We start from the raw sequence: 22,496 nt of genomic DNA, 5'->3' as shown, positions 1-22,496 counted from the left end.
TAAACGTAATTAAGCTGCCATTTCTGCATTAACAATTGTTAATTAGCTATAGCCATAGCGTTGATCTTCTCCCTGAGAACAAATTTCTGTATCTTCCCAGTTGAATTGATTGGCAAATCCCCAAAAACAACACTATGAGGAACCATATAATTTGGCAATCGATCTCCACAAAACTCAATAATCTCCTTCGCCATGCATGCACTGCAACCCTCCTCCTTCAACTTCACAAACGCACATGGCGTCTCTCCCACGTTATCATCACCCACTCTCCCAACAACTGCAGCCTCCATCACCTTCGGATGGCTAAGCAGCACCGCCTCCACCTCCAGCGTGCTAATAACTTCTCCCCCAGAAGAATTGATAATATCCTTCGCACGATCTTTCATTTGTATACAACCATCTACGTGTCTTATTGCAAGATCCCCGGTTCGATACCACCCACCTTTGAAAGCTTCTTGTGTTGCTTTTGTGTTTTTAAGGTACCCCAACATCATCGTATTTCCCTTGAACATCACCTCGCCGACTGTTTTCCCGTCACAGGCTATGCTCTTCATGGTGTTGGGATCTTTTACGTCCACGCCATCCATTATAAGGTTGTGGATCCCTTCACGGCGTTTTATTGTTTTTGTCTGTTCATCGATGGTTGAAGAGTATTGCAAAGGTTCAACAATGGCTGGGCCAAGAGCCTCTGTCATACCATATCCATGGCTCACGTTAAACCCTAGCTCGGTAACCTTCTTGAGGACTTGGGCTGCCGGTAATGTGCCCGCAACAATGATGTCCACCGTGGACGGTATTGGCCACCAGTCACTTGTTGGTGCATCCGCGATTATTTTCAAAATGGCGGGTGCACCACACAAGTGAGTTACCTGTTAGAATATAATAAATGATTAAATTCATTTCTTCTAATGATCAACTTAATCTTTTGAAATAAGTAGTACTTTTTCAGGTATCAAAGCTAGAAGTTCTAAGTATGAACCCCAACTTCATGAGCATGGGGAATGTCAGAATTTAATAAATAATTAAATATATCTTTTCTTATTAGTTTAATTTTTTGGAATAAGTAATACTTTACTTGGTAGCAGAGCCGGGAGTTCTAAGTATGAAACCCAACTTCATTAGCATGGGGGATGTTAGAATGTAATATATGATTAAATGCATATTTTCTTATCAGCTTAGTCTTTTGAAATAAATAATGTTTTATTTGGTATCAGAGCCCAAAGTTCTAAATATGAACCCCAACTTCACGAGCATGGAGAAGTTAGAATATATATAATAAATTATTAAAATTTATCTTTTTTAATCAGCTTAATCTTTTGGAATAAGTAATGCTCTATCTAGTATCAATGCCATAAGTTTTAATTAGTATGAACCTCAACATCACAAGCATGGGAATGTCAAATATAATTAATGATTAAATGCATCTTTTTTTATCAGCTTAATCTTTTGGAATAAGTGATGTTTTATTTGGTATCAGAGTTAGAGGTTCTAAGTATAAACCTCGATCAACTTCAGGAGCATGGGGAATGTTAGAATATAATAAATGATTAAATGTATTGTTTCTTATCAACTTAATCTTTTAAAATTCCTGATGCCTTATTTGGTGTCAGAGTCGGAAGTTCTAAGTATGAACCCCGATCGATTTCACGAGCATGGGGAATGTTAGAATATAATAAAAGATTAAATTCATCTCTCGTTACCTTGTGAGTTAAAATTGCGTTAAATATAAGTTTTGCTGAGAGATCAGTGCCAAGAAAGATATTGGTGCCACCAAGAGCCGCCACTGCCCAAGCGAAGCACCATCCGTTGCAGCGAAACATGTCGACGGTCCATAGAAACACCGGCATTTGTCTCATATCACAGCGGAAGATTGTTGCTAGTGAATTCAGATAGGCAGCTCTGTGGCTGTATATTGCTCCTTTGGGAATTCCTGTTGAGCCAGAAGTGTAATTCACTGAAATAGGATCACATTCATTGTGTGGTCGTATAGGCTCAAAATCTGCTTTTCCCATTGCAATAAGGCCATTGTAATCCAGGCTACCAGCTGGGGTGTTTTTAAGTGTTTGATCAAACTCTGCTATTACAACAAGTTGGGGTGGCTTGCTAACATAATATGATGTTCTGCTTCTCTGGGAAACAATGTTTAGTGCTTCGTGAACAACTTCAATGAACTCATGGTATACAAAAATGATTTTGGCCTCCAATTGTTCCAATAACAATGCTAGCATGGTTGCATCCAATCTGGTGTTTAGTGCAGAGAGAATTGCCCCGGCCATTGGAATGCCAAAATGCAGCTCATAGACTGCTGGAATGTTTGGCGCAAAAGCTGTAACCTGCTCATGGAAGAAAAGTGAAGAATATCAGCCATGATTATAATGAACTTTGTTAAATTAATAGAAGTGATTGTCACTAAAAGATAAAGAACACAGATGATGGAAATTAAAATCTCACTCTCTTCTATATGTAGTTTTTGAGGGGAGTTTTATCACTATTTACAAGTGTACTTATGAATTCAAAGTTGTTTTGGCTACAACAAGAAGTTACAACTTACAAGATTATGATCGGTCTGGTATATATGCGGAATAGGCCCTTATAGTAGAATGACTATTCCTATGGAATAACTATTCTTTTGTTTGACCTCTTGTACCATTCCTTAGAATAGCTATTTCCTTATGAAGATAAATACTTATTCTCATAAAATGGGAGAGGAATAACTATTCATTGAGGAATTGATTGGTTTTCCAAAAGACCCATTATTATTATTTTATTTTTATGAAAATCTAAAATAAAATAAAATAAATGTGGAAAATAAATTACTTTTAATTTCTAAACATATACAGTAAACAAAAGAAATCCTTAGAACTTGAACTAATACATTCAAACAATAACAATTTGGGGTAATTACCTTTTCCCTTATCAACTACAACGCATTGTTAATTTCCTTCCGCGAACTGCCAAACTTACTGCCCAGCCCTATCATACTACCATTTTCTTCCCAAAACCTCCATTCCGTCGGTTAAACTTGTTAAAAACTTTGAAATGACCTAAATACTCTAACTTTATAAATAAAAAATTATTATTATCATTATTATATATATATATATATATATATATATATATATATATACATATATATATTTTTTTTTAAAAAAATGACCCATACGGGGTCACCTTGATGGTCACTTTTTTTTTTTTTTTAAATTAATCTATATATTTTATATATTTATATTTTTGTTTGAATTTTTTATTTGGGGGTATTTTTGTCTTTTAATGAAATTTAACGTTTAAAAGAGAATATTTCATCCAATTTAACGAGTTTGATTGACAGAAGGGGGTTTTGGGAAGAAAATGATAGTCTGATAGGGTCGGGCAGTAAAGTTGGCAATTCGTGGGAGCAAATTGACAATGCATTGTAGTTGATGGGGGGAAAAGGTAATTACCCATAACAATTTTAATTTATAGGAAAAATTACATTTTACTCCCCAAAGTTTGGGGCGATTTTTAGTTCGACCGTCAATGTTCCAATTTTTGCAATATACCCCCAAACTTTCAAATTTTTGCAATTCGACCAATTCGTCAGTCAAAGCCGTTTTGACTAACGAAACAGCGATCACGTGACTGGCACGTGATCATTGTTGGCATTTTGTTCTCCAAAATGCCCCCCCATCAAAGCCGTTGTGCTGGTTTTTGAGAGAAGCAGGGGTTCCATTCATTCAATCTTTCTTGGCAAAGCTACTATGAGTTGTTTGTTGGCCACCATGGAGGCTTTGCTTTAAGTAGAGAGCTCGAAGTGTTTGTGTAGTCTTCTAGGGTGGGGAATAAAGCTTTTATCATTCAGCGGTGTGCGAACAAATTTGGGTGATTCTTGGCAGTCATGAAGTATGGACCTCTTGTCGGATTCCTTCTACCAACCTTGTTGCTGTAGTGTCAAAGGTATGAGGCTGCTCCACCATTGCAACCAGCCATACTGTACACTGAAGACCCAGAGCCACCACACCAGCAAAACCCTTCCTTTTTTCTCCCAATCTAACCAACGCCTCACCTACCTTCACCGAGAAGAAGAAAGACTTGGCCTCAATAAAAAATAGCCTCTTCATACCCCTCGAACAGAACCCCTGCTACCCGCGTCAACCATGGAGAGAGGTCGTAACTAACAAGCCTCTACATGCTGCTTACATCGTCACCGGAAAGAGGATTGCAGTTGAGAACCACCTCCAAACACGAAACCAGAGCCACCAGGAAGAAAGAAGCATCCTCACCTACCAACTTCAGGGAGAACCCACCAAACAAGCCACCTGCTGCAAGTAACTTGGGATGGGGGGCATTTTGGGGAACAAAATGCCAACAGTGATCACTGTTCCATCAGTCAAAACGGCTTTGACTGACGGATTGGTCGAATTGCAAAAATTTTGAAAGTTTTGGGGGGTGCATTGCAAAAATTGGAACATTGGATGTTGAATTGAAAATTGCCCCAAACTTTGGGGAGGTAAAGTATAATTTTCCCTAATTTATAAGTTAAAACTAGAAGTAGAACACAAATCTACACTAAAATGTATTGCTTTTTAACATAGATGAACAAAGTCTCTCATGTCTATTCGCAAAGGCTCTACTAATTAAATCAAAGAATGAACACCAAAAATATAGATATAAAACCATGTTCAAAGCAATTTTTTTAGCTTTTTTTTTTTTTTTTAAAATATATATATATATATATATATATATATATATATATAGCCATAATTAGTTTCTCTAGTTATGGTATGTTTTTGTATTATAGCTATAGTATTAATAGGTGGATTTTAGTTACCTTATTTGTTCTCCCAAATTGTTGTAATCGCTGAGATACAACCTGTAATTAGCTATACAATTCCTATATAATATGAGCAACCCTCACTTTGAGAGATATTCAGTATAATTGACATGGTATTAAAGCCAAAATCATCTAAATTAGGGTTGTAATTTGAGTTTTCTGAGTTGGGTCGGGACTGTGCGGTTGGTCTCTTGGGCTGTCGATAACTTCAGGGGAAATTGTCGATAATTCTAGTGGGCTCTAAACTGCTATTCGACAGTTTCTGTTGAGGGTAGCGGTAGTTTCTATTAAGGGTAGGGAATTTTTTACCGGAAACTACTCCTTTTGTGGTGATTAGTGGCTATCGGCAGACTCTTTGGAGGTCTGTGAAGTCTGTGGTGTCGGGGTTGTGTTCTCGGCAATTTATGGAGGATTTGGTAATGTCGGCATGGTGTTCTCGGCAATTTCTGGAGGATTTAGTGACGTGAGTGTGGTCGGCGTGGTGTTCCCAGTGATTTGGGCTATCGGTGATTTCTATCGGCTATTTGATGTTGTAGGCGATTTCTGTTTGAGTTGCTGACTGGTTTGGGTGCTGGTTTGGGCACTATTTGGTTTGGGTGTTGTTTGGTTTGGGTGCTGTTTGGTTTGGGTTGTTGATTGGTAACTGTGTGGGCTCTTGGGTGCTGTTTGGTGGGCTTAGGCTTGCTGTTCAAAGGATTTGGTTGCTGTTTGGTGGCTGTGGGCTTCTTGGGTGCTGTTTGGTGGGCTTGGGCTTGCTATCCAACAGATCTGGTGGGCATGTTACTCCTTTATCAGGTTTTATAATTTCTGATTCTATTTTTGATTTCATCATGTCTTCTAGCGAGACTTTTGGGATCCTTTTTACTGGAAAAATTATTCTGCTTGGGAATTCCAGTTTCAATTGTTTGTTACGGGAAAAGAGTTGTGGGGCCATATTGACGGTAGTGATCCAGCTCCTACGGAAACTAAGGAGTTGGCTAAGTGGAAGGTCAATGATGCACGTGTGATGTCCTGGATCTTAGGGTCTGTTGATCCTCTTATTGTGCTCAATCTAAGGCACTATAAGACTGCAAAGACTATGTGGGAGTACTTGCTGAAGGTTTATCATTAGGACAATATTGCACACCATTTTCAGTTGGAATATGAGATTGTTAGTTACACTCAAGGCAATCTATCCATTCGGGAGTATTTTCTGGCTTTCAGAATTTGTGGGGAGAATTTTCTGATATGGTTTATACGAAGGTACCTGTTGCATCTCTCTCTGTTGTTCAGGCTGTTCATGAGCAGAACAAGAGAGATCAATTCTTGATGAAATTGCGTTCTTAATTTGAGGTTACTCGCTCAAATTTAATGAACCGGGATCCTTCTCCATCTTTGGATGTTTGTTTTGGAGAATTACTTCGCGAGGAGCAGCGTCTTCTCACACAGGTTATGTTTCAGCAAGATTCCAACCCGAATCTAGTAGCCTATGCTGCCTATGGGAAAGGGAAGGGTAAGGATATGCGCAAGGTCCAATGTTTTAGTTGCAAGGAGTATGGTCATATTGCCACCAATTGTGCAAAGAAATCTTGCAACTACTGTAAGAAATAGGGCCACTTTATCAAAGAATGTCCCACTCGGCCCCAGAATCGTCCAGCTACTGCCTATCAGGCTGTAGTGAATACCTCTTTTGCTCCAGTGATGTCCTCAGCTTCTTCTTCTACGACTTGATCAGCTGTGCTTACTCCTGAAATGGTTCATCAGATGATTATGTCAGCCTTTTCTACCTTAGGGCTCCAAGGTAATGGTACTATTTCGTCAAAGTCTGAGCTTATTGATTTTGCTGCATCCAATCATATGACCAGATCGTTTGATACTCTTTGCAATGTTCGTCCACATCATGGTTCATCCCATATTCAAGTAGCTAATGGGAGTCATTTAGCTATTAATGATGTAGGAGATATCAATCCTTCATTTAGAGAAGTTTATGTATCTCCTGGACTTTCTAATAGTCTTATTTCAGTTAGCTAGTTAGTTGAAAAAAAACTGTGATGTCTATTTCTCTCGTGATGGTTGTCTTGTGCAGGATCAGGTGTCGGGGAAGATGCTCGCGAAGGGGCCTAAATTTGGCAGATTATTTCCATTGCACTTTTCAATTCCTAGTTGTTTATCTTTGGCTTGTATGGCAGTTAACACTCCGAATGAAGTATGGCACAAACGTTTGGGTCATCCGAACTCTGTTATTCTGTCTCATATGTTAAATTCTGGTTTGTTAGGCAATAAAGAACGTGTTTCTAAAAATTTGTCATTTGACTGTTCTGAATGCAAACTTGGTAAGAGTAAGACTCTTTCGTTTTCTTCTCATGGTAGTCGTGCTGCAAAATGCTTTGATATTGTGCATAGTGATGTATGGGGCATTTCTCCTGTAATTTCTCATGCTCGATATAATTATTTTGTGACATTCATAGATGATTTCAGTCGGTATACTTGGGTCTATTTTCTTCGGGCCAAATCTGAGGTCCTGTCTATTTTTCAGACCTTTGTAGCATATATTGAGAACCAATTTTCTACAGGTATTAAGATTTTGAGATCTGATTCTGGTGGAGAATACATGTCCTACGAGTTTCATGATTTCTGACACCATAAATGAATTGTCTCTCAGCGTTCTTGTCCTTATACTCCCCAGCAAAATGGGGTGGCAGAACGAAAGAACCGACATCTCTTGGATGTTATTCGCACCTTATTGCTTGAGTCCTCTGTTCCTCCTATATTCTGGGTTGATGCATTATCTACTGCAATTTACTTAATTAATAGACTGCTCTCTTAGGTCTTGAATTTTGATTCTCCTTATTATTGATTGCATAATCAGCATCCTAGCTATCTTAATTTGCATACTTTTGGGTGTGTTTGTTTTGTTAATTTACCTCTTCATGAACGTCATAAACTTTCTACTCAGTCTGTTAAATGTGCCTTTATGGGTTAGAGTATTTCTTAGAAAGGTTATGTTTGCTATGATCCTTGTTTTAACAAATTTCGTACATCTCATAATGCTGTTTTCTTTGAGAATCAATGTTTTTTTTTCTACAAATGTTGAGTCATTGCTTGAGATTAGTATTCTACCTTGTTTTGATGAATTGCCTTCTCTGCCTAAACGATTCAAACCTAGAATTGTGTATACTCGACGTCTATCGACTTTGCCCCTTCCCGAGACTGACCCTTCATTTGAAACTGTTTTGACAACTTCTCTTTAGATTGACCCGCCATCTAAGATAGTTCATAAGCTGGTCCTCGACGATCTGCCCAAGTATCACGTCCTCTTGATCGGTATGGTTTTTTCCACACTTCTTTTAATACTACTTTGTCTTTTATTTCCATCCCTACATGCTTTTCTAAAGTTGTTAAATATGAATGTTGGCGGAAAGCGATGGATGAGGAACTTCGGGCTCTTTAGGACAGTCATACATGGGACGTGGTTCCTTGCCCCTCTAATGTTAAAGCCATCAGTTGTAAATGAGTTTACTCGATTAAGCTTCGCTCTAATGAGACTTTGGATCGGTATAAGGCACGATTAGTTGCTCTGGGGAACAAGCAAAAATATAGGGTGGACTATGAGGAGACATTTGCTCCGGTGGTGAAGATGACCACAGTGCGTACCATTATTTCTATTGCCGCCTCCCATGCCACTTCACCAGATGGATGTCAAAAATGCTTTTCTTCATGGTGATCTCAAAGAGGATATTTACATGACTCCTCCTCCAGGTTTGTTTTCTTCTCCATCTGCTGCTGTATGTAAGTTAAAGCGGTCTCTCTATAGCTTAAAACAGGCTCCCCGGGTATGGTTTGAAAAATTCAGGTGTACTCTGCTTCACTTCTCCTTTGTCCAAAGCCAATATGACTCATCTTTGTTCCTTTGCAAGACTTCGACTGGTCTCGTTCTTTTACTTGCGTATGTGGATGATATTGTCATTATTGGCATTGACTCCAGTTTGATTGCCCATCTCCAGTGGAATCTTTAGGCTTCTTTTCATATGAAAGACCTTGGTCTTTTTACGTATTTTTTGTGGTAGGAGGTGCACACTAATTCTTCAGGTATAGTCTTAAATCAACACAAATATACCCAGGACTTGATTAGCCTGGCTGGTCTTCAGGATTCTTCTTCGGTGGATACTTCTATGGAGGTTAATGTTAAATATCGAAGTGAGGAGGGTGATCTTCTTTTTGATCCTACTGTGTTCCGACAGTTGGTATGCAGCTCGAACTATTTGACTATTACTCGGCCTGATATTTCCTTCACTGTCTAGCAAGTTAGCCAGTTTATGCAAACTCCACGCCATCTTCATTTAGCTGCTGTTCATTGTATCATTCGATATCTTTGGGGGTCACCTAGCCATGGGTTGTTCTTTCCAACCGGCTCTTCTTTTCGCCTTGTTGCTTACAGTGATGCGGATTGGGCTGGATGTCTTGATACTCGGCGGTCTGTCTCGGGTTTGTGTATGTTTCTTGGTGATTCTTTGATTTCTTGGAAGAGTAAGAAACAAGCTCGCGTTTCTAAATCATCTACTGAATTCGAATACCTGGCAATGTCTACTGCTTGTTCTAAGATTGTATGGCTTCGTGGGCTTTTGACTGAGCTTGGTTTTTCTCAATCTGATTCTACTCCTTTGGAAGGTATTTAGTACAATTGACAATTATTACTTTATTATATATATTTGGGGTATTTTAGTAATTTTGGTACAATTTCAATGAAAGCAAATTTGTTGTCACCAATCTAAGGTATATGATTAGTTATTCCATTCCATCTTCTCTCATTCCAGTAATAGTGATTCATTTCCTAAAGGAATAGTCATTCGTGTGCCAAACGAGGCCTTAGTGTTTCAGTTAAGCTGTTTGTCTGTGTTTTGGTATATAAGTTGTTTATCCTTACTTGGATTATGTTGTTGTTGAGCTATAGCCTTATCGTTATCCATGCCACACACTAGTAATTGGTTAATTAGCTTGATGCAATGTATCTTGACTTGGTGTCCTAAGATGCCCCCTCAAGCTAAATGGTAAGGGCTGAATGTTAAGATTGAAACGAAGAGAGGAAAAGCGTTGAGAGAGTAGTGGCTTGGTGAAAATGTCATCTATTTGATCCTTACTAGATAAAAAAAAAAAAAAACACACTACAAGAGCTTTGGAATCTACTTATTCTGGACAAAATGAGAGTCGATTTTTCAATATGCTTTGTGCAAACATGAAACGCTGAGTCACAATGAAGTATTATAGGGCGACGAGGTAAGAAGACACTAAGTTCATGAAGCAAGGAATGATGCCAAATCAATTCAATAGGAGTATTGGAGAGAATTTGATATTCAGCTTCCGTGCTTGAACCAAAAATATTAGACTACTTTCGATAGCTTTAGGAAAAGAAGATTGGAACTAAGCAACACATAGTAGCCACTTATAGAGCAGTGATCATCTGGGCATTTTGCCCAGTTAGCATTAGAGAAGCCCTGTAGTTGAATAAAGTTGCAGCATCGTATATAAAGTCCAAAAGAGATAGTGTGTTTGAGATAGCGTAATATACGTTTCACAATAGCCCAATAGAGATCACTGGATCTATGCTTAAATTGACAGACACGCTTCACAATAAAAGCGATGTCAGGCCTTGTAATTGACATATATTGGTGGGTGCCAACCATGTTGCGGTACAGCATGGGGTCGTGAAATGAATCATCAACGAACTGTGGTAATTATGAGCAATGACCATATACAGGGGAAGATACTAGTTTAGCATGATCCATAATTGTATGCTATAAATTATTAAGAATACACTGCTACTGAAATAGAATCATCCCTCTATCAATCAACAAAGCCTCGACCACCAAGAAATAATTCAAGTGTCCCATGTATTTCTCAACAAACTTGGCGTCAACGAAAAATACCGATTTTAATGTATGTGTCTGTCCGTATATAATTAAAAAACAATCAAGTTACATGTTTAATATATGTATCTTTTTTGAACCTCTCTTCACTTGACCTATAAATAAAATAAAAAAAATATATAAACCTAATCTACTAAACTTATCGAACTTCTCATGGATTTATTGTTTCGTCAAGATCAAATACCTCTAGAGGCTCTACTTGGCTGTCGATCTACTCTGATTACCATCCCACCACAACCTACGCTAATACTTATTCTCATTACCATGCCTCTAGAGAACTCTCAGAACCAAGCGTCATCACAATTTTTTGTTATGAATTCCTCGTTGATTCTTTCCCTCATTCCTTTTATGGGGAAGTAGTTGAGAAATTTCTCGAAAGTCAGAACCAGTCATATGAATATCATTAACATATATCAAGAAACATATTCGTGAGGAGGCAAGAAGGTGAATAAATAAGGATGAATTAGACTTGGAACCAAGAAAAGAGCACCCAGGCAAGAAAACCATGTCCACTGAAACTAAGCTCTTTGTAGCTTGCAGACATGGTGAAGAAATGAAGAGTGCACAAAGTTAAGAGATGTCATATAAAAATTCTTAGTGAGTAATCTAGGAAGAACTATGTTCTGTATGTCAATTTGACGTATAGGCCAACTAGCAGAAATGGCCAAGAATAACAGTGTGTATTGCTATAGGATTCACCACTAGACTATAGGCATCAGTGAAATAATCGGGCTGTTGGTGGAACCCTATAGTGACCAATCGAGCCTTGTGTCGATTGACTGTGCCTTCACCTTTCGTTTAACTTAAAATGCCCATTTACAACTGACCACATTGAATGCTAGATTAGGAGGGACCAAAACCCAAGTGCATATACAGGGTAGTGTGCCAAAATTAGTGGCCATGGCAAAGCACCATTTTGAGTTTTCATAGATTGACGTCATTCTATCGGTACTTTATCTACAATTTTAGCACAATTATGGTACCAATCACATAGTGCATGAAAACTAGAAGGTTTTCATGGAGTGATTGAGCAATTGCCGCATTTGAAGTCATCAAGAAGAAGCTTACTACAACTCTGTTGCTTGTGTTACCAGATTTTTCACAACCTTTTGAATTGCATTGTGACACATTAAAGGTTGGCATTGGTGCGATGTTCAGCCTAGGGTGGGAAGCTAGTGGCGTATTTCAGTGAGAAGTTGAGTCGTTAAAAGTTTAACTATAACACCTATGATGTGGAGTTGTATGCATTGGTGCAGGCTTTTAAGCATTGGAGTTCATACTTGGTCTATAATGAGTTCATCTTATATTTGGATCATGAAGCATTGAAGCACCTGAATAGTCAAGACAAGCTTTCGTTGAGGCATGCTAGGTGGGTGGCATATGTACAACCGTTTTCCTTTCTAATCAAGCATAAGTATGGAGTTTTGAATAAGGTGGCAAATGTAATCAGTTGGAAGACCGAATAGTACCTCACGTGCCCTAACAACGAAAACCTAAAGAAATGGAAGCAATACCTACATTGGGTAGAATACTGGTACAATACCACTTTCCATCAACCCATCGACACCACCCTGTTCCAAGCACTCTATGTGAGAGCACTCCCAAATCTCACCAACTATTTGATGGACGCTTCTGTTGTGGAAGAAGTAGATAAAAAATTACAAGAATGAGATGAATTACTATGACCACTGAAAGAGAATTTGCAGAAAGTCAAGAATCGTATGAAGCAACATGCATATAAGGGTTGCCGAGTATGTGATCTAGAGATTGGTGATTGGGTCTATTTGAAACTCCAGCCATACAAACAAAGCAACACTTTTTGTCGAGCTCACCATAAATTAGCCAGTCGGTGTTTAGGATTTTCTAGAGTTTTGAGGAAATTGGAGCAGTAATTTATAGATTGGCCTACTTAAGCACACAAAGGTTCATCAAGTGTTTCATATTTCCATACTCAAGAAAGAATTGGTTTCCACTGAGCTACCACCCATCTTTGACAATCACATTCCACAACTTCAACCCTGTTGATGTGGGTGCCTTGACGCATGAACTTTTATATGGGGCTCCCCAAATTTACTTCTTCTTTGGCTAGGAGAAATTCTAACCGACCTGGAGTCTGATATGTAAAGGCACATTCCGCCTTCGTGTTTCAAGATGATGAGAGTGCTGCACCTCTTGGTATGTTGGGTTTTGTTAAGCCGGCACTAGAGAAGAAGAGCATGGAGTTGTTTTATAGCAAGACGAGCAACCATCTTGTCCTAGCAAAAGATAGCAAAAGAAGTGTTTGTATTCTTGTTTTTTGTATTTTCTTTCGGGGAAGAATTTTTATTGTGTGCTAGTGAGATTTAGGTGTATTGAGGCTTTGGGTTCTAAGTGATTTTCTCTCTACTATTTTTGTATTACATCTTTCATAATGAATTTCTTCATGATCGACTCCACTAGTGAATGTATTTCACATTAAGGAAACCATTTACATCTTGGTGCTATTTTGTGTGTAATTGTCTTGTCTTATTTATCGCAATTGTGGTATTTTTTGCCCAACAAATGGTATTATAGCTAAGGTTCAGGACTCAGATTGACAATAAATATGGTGAGTACCAAGTATGCAATGGAAATGATCAATAGGAAGAACAATTTCTCTCTTTCGCAGAGAAGGATGAAGGATTTGTTGATTCAGCAAGGAGTTTACAAGACGTTTTTAAGAAAGGCAAAGAAATCTGAGAAGATGAACAATGATGATTGGGAAGAGATGGATGTGAAGGCTGCTAGTGCGATCCATCTTAATTTGTTAGATTAAGTATGCGCAATGTGATTGATGAGGAAAAAGCAAAGTTAATTTGGCAGAAATTGGATAGTTTGTATATGGCGAAGAATTTGACAAATAAGTTGTACGTGAAGAAGTAGTTATATGGCTTACAGATGGAGGAAAATGCAAAGTTGTTGAAGCACCTTAACAAATTTAACATGTTAAATACATAGTTGTTGAATTTTCGAGTGAAGATTGAAGAAGAAGATAAATTGATACTTTTGTTGGCATCGCTTCCCCTTTCTTATAATCACCTGGTTAAGACATTGAAGTATGAGAAAAAGACTCCTGCGTTTGAAAAGGTGACTAGATCACTCTTGTAAAATGAAATGCAGAGGAAGCCTGTTAATGATTAGGCTGATGGGCTTATGGCATGGTTCGAGCCAAATCGTGAAAAAGATAAGTTTAAGGGGAAGAATGACAAAGGTAAGCAGTCTCGGTCTAAGTCACGATGGGCACATGGTAAAGAAGTTAGATGCAAAAGAAGTAAAGTGCTATTATTGTCACAAGAAAGGGCACTACTGTAGATTTTGTAGGTTAATGAAACAAGACCTAAAAGATAAAAGAAATTAGAAAGGTTTCGGAAATTCAATTAGTGTGGCTAATGACGAGTTCGATGGCAATGAAGTTAGTACATATGTTCTTTCAATTTCCTCATATACAAATTTTCTCATAGACTCTTGGGTTTTGGATTCTGCTTGTTCGTATCATATGTATCCAAATAGGTAGTAGTTCGACACATTTAAATCCTCTAATGCGGGTACAATGCTAAAAGGTAATGATGCTATGTGTAAGGCCATTGAATTATGTACTATTAAAGTCAGAATGTTTGATGAGGTTGTAAGGATATTCATTAATGTCAGATATATTCCAGATCTTAAGAAAAAATTGATTTCATTAAGCACATTGAATTCTTTAAGCTATGGTTATTCAGCTAAAGATGAAGTTATGAAAATAAGGTACTTTAGTGATAATCAAGGGTAAGAAAATTGACAATTTCTATAAGTTACTCGAGAACACAGTTATAGGTGGAAGTTGCGGGATCTACTTCAGCAAAACCAACAAATGATAATACAGTTTTGTGGCATATGCAACTTGGTCATTGAGGCAAGCGCAATATGTTTGAGCTTCATAAGAAGAATTTGTTGAAATGTGTGAAGTTATGTAAATTGGGTTTTTGTAAGTACTGTGTGTATGAGAAGCAACAAAGTGCCAGCTTTAAGGTGGCATCTTATACAAGAAAAGGTTTTCTCAACTATGTTCACTTCGATGTTTGGAGACTAGTAGCGCTCTTTTCAAACGAAGGTGCATATTATTTTGTTAGTTTTATTGATGATTTTTCAAGAAAGGTCTGGATTTACTTTATGAAGCACAAGTCAGGTTTTCATTATCTTCAAGTAATAGAAGGTGCAGGCAGAAGAAGACTAGAATATCTAAGATATGACAATGGATTAGAGTACATAAACATTACATTCTTGGGATTCTGCAAAACAAAAGGTAATACTCGTCACTTCACAGTTAAAGGGACTTCATAGCAAAACAGAGTTGCTGAAAGGATGAACAAAACATTGCTGGAAAAGGCGAAATGCATGAGGTTGAATGGAAGATTGCCTAAGAGTTTCCTAACTGAGGCAATTAATTTTGCGTGCTTCATTACCAACCGATCTCCATTAGCAATAATTGATTTCAAGGTTTTAAAGAAAGTATGGTAAAGTAAACAGGTTATTATTATGTGTTGAGAATATTTGATTGTCTAATATACATTCATGTGCAAAGTGGAGAGTAGTCGGAATTAGATTCAAAGTCAAGAAAATGTATATCTTTGGGTTTAGAATCTGGTGTTAAGGGCTATAGGCTATAAGATCTAGTCACAAAGAAGAAAATTGTCAGCAGAGGCATGGTATGGTGTTTGATGGGGCCTATACGTTAATGAAGGGTGAGGATGAAGCAGCAGCTGATAGCCAAAAAGAGAAAATAGTCATGAAGGTGGAGCTTGATGACCAACGTTCACTCACGAATGAATGTGATGATGAAGAATCTTTAAGAGGCGCACAACACTAAGAAGACCCATATTCTTTAGCAAGTGGCCAAGAGAAACGTAATCAGAAAGCACTATAGATGTATGACTTTGAAGACATGGTTTCCTTTGTTTTGATAACTAGTAGTGGAGACTCATTGTCTATTCACGATGGCATGCCAAAAGAGGTAGAGTCACCATAGAAAGGTAAAACTTGGGAGTTGGTAAAATTGCCCAAGAAAAAGAAGGCTAAAGGGTGCAAATGGGTTTATAGGAAGAAAGAGTCAGTAGAGAAAGCTTTGTGTCCGAGAGGACTGGCAGAGAAGCATGTTGTTTTGTCTAAACCAAATGCTACCCTCAAGTTCAAGAGATGCCTGGACTTGAGTGGCACTTGTGGATTTTGATTGCCCTTAAGGACTTTGGCGGAGGCATCTAGAGGAAATTCGTATTGTTAGACTTGATGGCTTCAAGTTAAGGTGGAGATTGTTGACGTGGGTGCCTTGACGGGTAAGTTTCGTGTGGGGCCTGCTGGTTTTATTTCTGCTTTCTACTTTGGGAGTCTTTCACCAATTGAACGTGTAGTAGTAGGAGAACTTCTAGCCGACTTGGTCTCCTATATATAATGGCACATTTAGCATTTGTGTTTCAAGAAAATGAGAGTGCTGCACCTCTTGGTATTTTGGCTTTTGTAGAGCCGGTGCTAGAGAGGAAGAACAGGGAGTTTTTTTTTTCTATCTTCTTGTGGGTATCATGCAGGCTTTTGAAGAAGCCTTAAGAGTGAGAAATAGAAGTCATGTGACAGTGAGAGAAAAATAGAGAGACCAGCCACCATCTTATCCCATCAAAAGAAGATTTTGCATTTTTTTTCTTTTGTTTTCTTTTAATGTGAGATTTAAGTGCATTGAAGCTTTGGGTTTTGAGTGATTTTTTTTCTACTATTTTTTTACAGCTTTTTTTTTTTTTTTTATTTTTTTTTTATAGTGAATGTACCTCACATTGAGGAAACCATTTAAAATCTTGATGTTATGTTGTGTGTGATTGTCTAGCCTTATTTATCTCAATTGCGATATTTTTTGCACAACAAACCCCTCTCCATTCGAGATTATAGATGGATCAAGCAAGGAATAAAATATGTCATAGAGGCATTAGTTCACTGGAAGAATTTACCACCTGAAGACGCCTCAAGGAAGGAGGTCGAATTCCTACACCAGTAATATCCTGAGCTCGACCATGAGGACAATTGATGGGAGGCAACTAAACAAGAAGCCTAATCCAAAAATATCACTTTCCTTGTATTTTTATTTCCTAGTGTTTTGCAGCTTTTCTTGTCATTTGCTCCTTTTGTGTTGTTTGGGTTACTATCTCCCAACTTTTCAGAGGTTTGATCTTTCCACAGAGACTTTTGTAACTGGATCTGTGTTGGTTTTTCTCTTTTCTACAGTCCCTACATCGGACTCTAATAGTGCATCTATTGCTTCAGCCTTCTTTCGGTGGTTGTCCCAGTTTCCGAATAGGGGTTGAAATAGGTTCACTTGAATATGTGCCCATTTTGCTTATGTTATTGCTTTATACGGCCAATTAGAGATGATCAGGACACTTGTCTGTCTCATTTCCTACTATTTGTTCTTATTTTTGCATTGTAGTGTTTGTATTGGGTCTATTATTGGGGAGCCCCACCCATTTTTCAATTTTTATTTGTTTTTTCTTAGGATCCCCCATTCTTTATTCCTTTTGGATCAAGAATGGTAATGATCATTCCTTGTAACCCTTTTAATTTCCCAATCAGTTAGAAAAAAGAAAAAGAAAAAGAAAAAGAAAAAAAGGGGTTTCAAAGGATTGGGATAAGCTAAGAATAAGGGGTGTTGTTTTGTGTATTGCTTTGGTTAGTGTCATAATCAATTGGTTTAGGTTGAGTTTGAGGTAGGTTGCGTCATTGACTAAAATTTTCAACATTTTGTAAGTAAAAAGATTGGGATAAGCTAAGAATAAGGGGTGTTGTTTTGTGTATTGCTTTGGTTAGTGTCATAATCAATTGGTTTAGGTTGAGTTTGAGTTAGGTTGCGTCATTGACTAAAATTTTCAACATTTTGTAAGTAAAAAGATTGGGATAAGCTAAGAATAAGGGGTGTTGTTTTGTGTATTGCTTTGGTTAGTGTCATAATCAATTGGTTTAGGTTGAGTTTGAGTTAGGTTGCGTCATTGACTAAAATTTTCAACATTTTGTAAGTAGGTGCACTCTTACGTACGCAGAAGTAGACTATCGTCCAACACAACAGCAATAACAATACAATACAACACAACAACAAGACCTATCAAACCCCAAGGTTGTGCCCCTAGAAAAAATATATCAAAACCAGCAAAGATTCCGAATCATTTGATTATTTAATGCAATGTTTGTTAGGTGGTAGAAGCTAAAATATACGGATCAAGGGAATTGGGTCACTACGGTGGCACTGTTCTTGATGAAGCCATGTCCAGTACCAAACAGACAAGATATGTAGACGTAAGTAAGATTCCTGTCTATGGGGGCTGAATCTTAGGACCACAATACCACAAGTGATTAAAAGAAATATAAGTAAAAAGTACTTTCCACAAAAGAGGACCGAAAGGCTTTTCGAAAAAGGTCAATATTCTATTGTACTTGTACAAAGATCAAGAAAAAAAGAGAAGGAAACTGGTCAAAAAGTAATGCATGCATCATGCATGGTATGGCTGTGCGTGGCACCCATTTTCTAATTTTTCATTGACGAAAATGGAGAGAAAAATTAAATTTTAAATTGTGAAATATTTGTCCAATTTCTACAAGGCAATTCTCATTGGAACACAAGATCTTCTTGGGAGATACAAACTTAACGAACATATATAATTTAAGGTATATTTAATTAACTCAATAGAATTTCATACAAATTTAATTTGAATTAAATGAATGATTTTAAACCTACAACTCCTAAATACATGCATGCGTTGTCAACTTTCATCCAAAAGGCCAGGGTGAAGTTTTTCTATTTTTTTAATCACTTCCCATATAATATAATTATTAACGAATCCGTTCCAAGTATGAAACTATATGGGATGTTAGTGTATTTTACACTTAATTTTATTATGAAAATTGAGTCTTTCTTGCTCTTGATCATATGGCAATCCTACGAAAGCAATAAATCATGTGCATGCACATTAATTAGTCCCACTGATCATTATCCAACTTTACACAAATACTTATGCCCTAATTATAATTATATCCATCCGTTTCTAGAATTCTCATTTCTACTAGGAATATCTATTTAATTTCTGATAGTATTAATTCACATTATAATTGAAACAAAATCAAGATAATGAAAAATTAGATAATTAATCATATGTAATTTTATTTATTTTAGCTCTACAAATTAAAGAACATCTTAAAAGCCATAAGAATTAATCAGGAAAAAAAAAGAAAGTACGTAGTATTTATATATGTGTATCAAAATTGAAGCCAAAAACTCACAATATCACCAGGAGAGATCCCCAAGTGGACCAAAGTAGAAGCAAGCTTGATGCATCTTTCATGTGTTTCTTTCCATGAAGTTTTCCAAGCACCATAAACCATGGAAACCTTATCACCATAGATGGTGGCTGCTCGCTCTAAGAAGCTTATAGGTGTCAAAGGTATGTAGTTTGCAGAGCACAGGACAAGACCCTCCATTCTTCTTGATTTACGTATAATAACCAGCTTCTTCTACAAGATTCCCAATAAGTGATCGATAATCCCATATATATATATATATATATAGAGAGAGAGAGAGAGAGAGAGAGAGAGAGAGAGAGAGCGAGAGAGAGAGAGAGAGCGAGAGAGAGAGAGAGAGAGAAAGAGAGAGGGAGAGAGAGAGAGAGAGAATGAATGAGGATTGGAATGAATTCTGAGTCAGGCCACAAAGAAAATATAAAAATAAAAAGAAACATATTTGTTTTCTATATGAGATTGAGATGAGGACGGAAGTGCTTTATGGGTTTCATCAGCAATGTCCCTAATTTTTTAATATTTTTTTTTTCTGGAGATTGAAGACAAGTAATATTTTAACATTAACTTTCTAACTTTTTATTTTTATTTTTTTGTCTCTGGCCTTGAAGACAACTACCTTCCAAATTTGAGCAAATGAAAGTGCAACTTTTGAAGATGCTTGTATACCCAATCCTTTAGGAGTAATTTTGAGTCGTCCTGCTCCTTTTTGACGTAATAAATATATAATTCGCCATATTAAGGGTGGATCCTTAATTAGAAAATTATTTTATGAATTTGAACTATTTTTGTTGCATCAATATTCGGACATACATCTACGTCGTTATTTAGCAACCAAAGAAAAAAAAAAAAAGAGAGAGAAAGTGCAAGTCCGTTGGTGGGGAAATAAACTAGAGAACTACAATGAATATCCTCGTCATTCGTCAATACTTGACCTGTTTGCTTTGTTATTGAACGATCATGTTGAGAAACTTTGAAGCAGACAGACATGAAGGGAAGACAATATCTATCTATCTATCTATCCTATGACTTTGTTATATATTTGGTACGAAATTATCACCCCTGCCTGTTCTTGGCAATTAAGATTAGATTTGCCTTGTCAGTGACAGGCTTTGCCGAATCATGCATCCTTGTTTGGAAATGATGACGCAGAAGCTAAGTCTCAGCAAATAACGCATGCCTTGAAGTCTCAGCCAGTAAATTAAAGCATGACTTGAATGAAATGCATGCATATGCTTTGAAGACCGATGAACCAGTAAGGCATGCTTTGAAGACCAATGTAACGCATGCTTTAGATTCAAGACTAATACACACCTATCAATTTCTTGTTTTGTCTTGGTATTAGAGTAGAAGTTCTGTTTGAACTTTGTATTCGTTAATTTACTCCTCATTTCAATTAAATATTCCATGTATTAAGCATCATCTTTTAAAAGAAGAGTTTAAGTTCATATGTGAGAGAGAGTGGTAAAGTATTAATTAAATGATTAAATTCATCTCTTCCTATTAGTTTAAACTTTTGAGATGAGTACTCAAAGACTCATGGCTATTCTTCAGCATGTCAAGTTCTGGTTCCTCTACTTCCTCAACTTCATCTTCTTCCGTTGTTCCTATAGCTCCTATTGCATTTGTTCCCGGTATGCAACCTCTCAAATTTATCAAGCTTCAGAAAGATAACTAGAACACTGAAGGCTGAAAAAGTTGTAGCTTGTACACAAAGACTTGTGGGTGCCCTCCCCAGTTGCATCCCTTGGAGGTTTGCGGTATTACATTACTTTTATTAATGACTCAAGCCAAAAGGTATGAGTTTATTTTTTGAAAAGTAAATTCGAAGTGTTTGATACTTTTAAAAAATGGAAGGTCATGGTTGAGACTGAAACGGCTGAAGTGTTTTGAGGTCAAATAATGGAGGTGAATATGCAGATGGAGGGTTTAAAGAATTTTGTAGTGCAAATGGGATTAGGATGGGGAAGACTATTCCTGTGACAATGCAGAATAAAGGTGTGGGTGAGTGCATGAATAGGATCCTCAATGAGTGGGTCAAAAGTATGAGATTGCATGTTGGGTTGCCAAAAACTTTTTGGGCTAATGCAATGAGCACTGCAGCTTACTTGATACACTGAGGGCCATCAGTTCCCTTGAAGTGCAGAATGCCTGAAGAGGCGTGGAGCGAAAAAGAGGTAAACCTTTCTTATTTAAAAGTTTTTGGTTGCGTATCCTATGTCCACATTGATTCTGATACTCGTAGCAAGCTAGATGCTACGTCTAGAAAATGTTTCTTCATTAGCTACGGAGATGAGGCCTTTGGTTATCGGTTTTTGGATGATAAAAAATGAAAAGTCATTAGAAGTAGAAATGTAATTTTTAATGAACATGCTATGTACGAGGATAGGACAAGTGTAGAACCTGATGTTATAGAGCCAGAACCTAAGAAGTCTAAGTTTATCAACTTATATGAGCTTTCTAAATGTACAATGTATAATAGAGATCATGAGGATGAAGTGAACATAGATTCACATGTTTGAACAGAGAACACCTACAACTGCTATCCAAAGGTCTTCTTGAAACATTAGACCTTCACAACGTTTTTCACTATCTCTATTCTATATTTTGTTCACTAGTGGTGTTGAGCCAGAGACTTATGGTGAAACCTTGCAAGTTGAAAATTCAACCAAGTGGGAGTTAGCCATGAAGGATGAGATGGAGTCATTGATGACAAAGTAGATACGGGAATTGGCTAAATTTCCAACAAAAAAGAAGGTTTTACATAATAAATGAGTGTACAAGATAGAGGGTGAGCATGATTGTAGCAAGTGCTACAAGGCCAGATTAGTTGCGAAGGGTTTCCAACATAAGGAAGTTGTTGATTACATAGATATATTCTGTGAAAATGACAACAATTAGAATGAGATTAGGAATTGTGGCGGCACAAAACCTATATCTTAAGCAGTTAGATGTGAAGATGACATTCCTTTATGGTGATATGGAAGAAGATATTTACATCCATCAATGATAGGGATTCCATAGTGCAGGAAAAGGAGAGTCTAGTGTGCAAGCTGAGAATGAGCTTATGTGGTATGAAACAAGCTCCAAGACAATGGTACTAGAAGTTTGATAGCTTCATGTGTAGTATTGGGTTCACGAGTTGCAATGCAGATCATTGTTGTTATGTTAAGAGTTTTAAGAATTTGTATATCATTTTATTGTTATATGTGGATGATATGCTTGTTGTAGGGTCCAATATCGAGGAGATTAACAATTTGAAGAAATAGTTGTTGGCACAGTTTGAAATGAAGAATTTAGGAGCTGTAAAACAAATCCTGGGTATCAGAATCTCCAAAGATAGGGTTAATGGTTGAAGCTTTCATAGACAGATTATGTGAAGAAGGTTCTTAGCAGGTTTAACATGGATGGATCGAAGTCAATGAGCACACCCTTAGGTGTTTGGTGGTCATTTTAGACTAACCATG

The 22,496-nt window shown here is 37.3% G+C and overlaps 1 protein-coding gene across 1 annotated transcript; it reads right to left on the bottom strand.

Moving 5' to 3' along the window:
- LOC132167399 (butanoate--CoA ligase AAE1-like) lies at window positions 1–19,242 on the bottom strand. The gene is made up of 3 exons (XM_059578362.2): window positions 19,018–19,242; window positions 1,701–2,333; window positions 1–869 (listed from the first exon to the last, which is right to left on the bottom strand). Exons 1-3 carry the CDS (start codon window positions 19,213–19,215, stop codon window positions 39–41), a joined length of 1,662 nt encoding a protein of 553 aa, XP_059434345.2. The 5' UTR covers window positions 19,216–19,242; the 3' UTR covers window positions 1–38.
- Window positions 19,243–22,496: the final 3,254 nt, after the last annotated feature.

The sequence above is a fragment of the Corylus avellana genome, chromosome 2 (assembly GCF_965113065.1).
Source record: "Corylus avellana chromosome 2, dhCorAvel1.hap1.2, whole genome shotgun sequence".
Lineage (NCBI taxonomy): Eukaryota > Viridiplantae > Streptophyta > Magnoliopsida > Fagales > Betulaceae > Corylus > Corylus avellana.
The sequence above is the reverse complement of the archived record's forward strand: the minus strand, read 5'-3'. Positions and strand labels throughout refer to the sequence as shown.

Excerpts from the sequence above, each read along its gene's own strand:
- LOC132167399 (XM_059578362.2), bottom strand. The coding sequence starts at position 19,215 with ATGGAGGGTCTTGTCCTGTGCTCTGCAAACTACATACCTTTGACACCT. Across the intron at positions 2,334-19,017 it reads GGATCTCTCCTGGTGATATT|GTTACAGCTTTTGCGCCAAA; the intron begins GTGAGTTTTTGG and ends TTCCATGAGCAG. Across the intron at positions 870-1,700 it reads ACGCAATTTTAACTCACAAG|GTAACTCACTTGTGTGGTGC; the intron begins GTAACGAGAGAT and ends ATATTCTAACAG.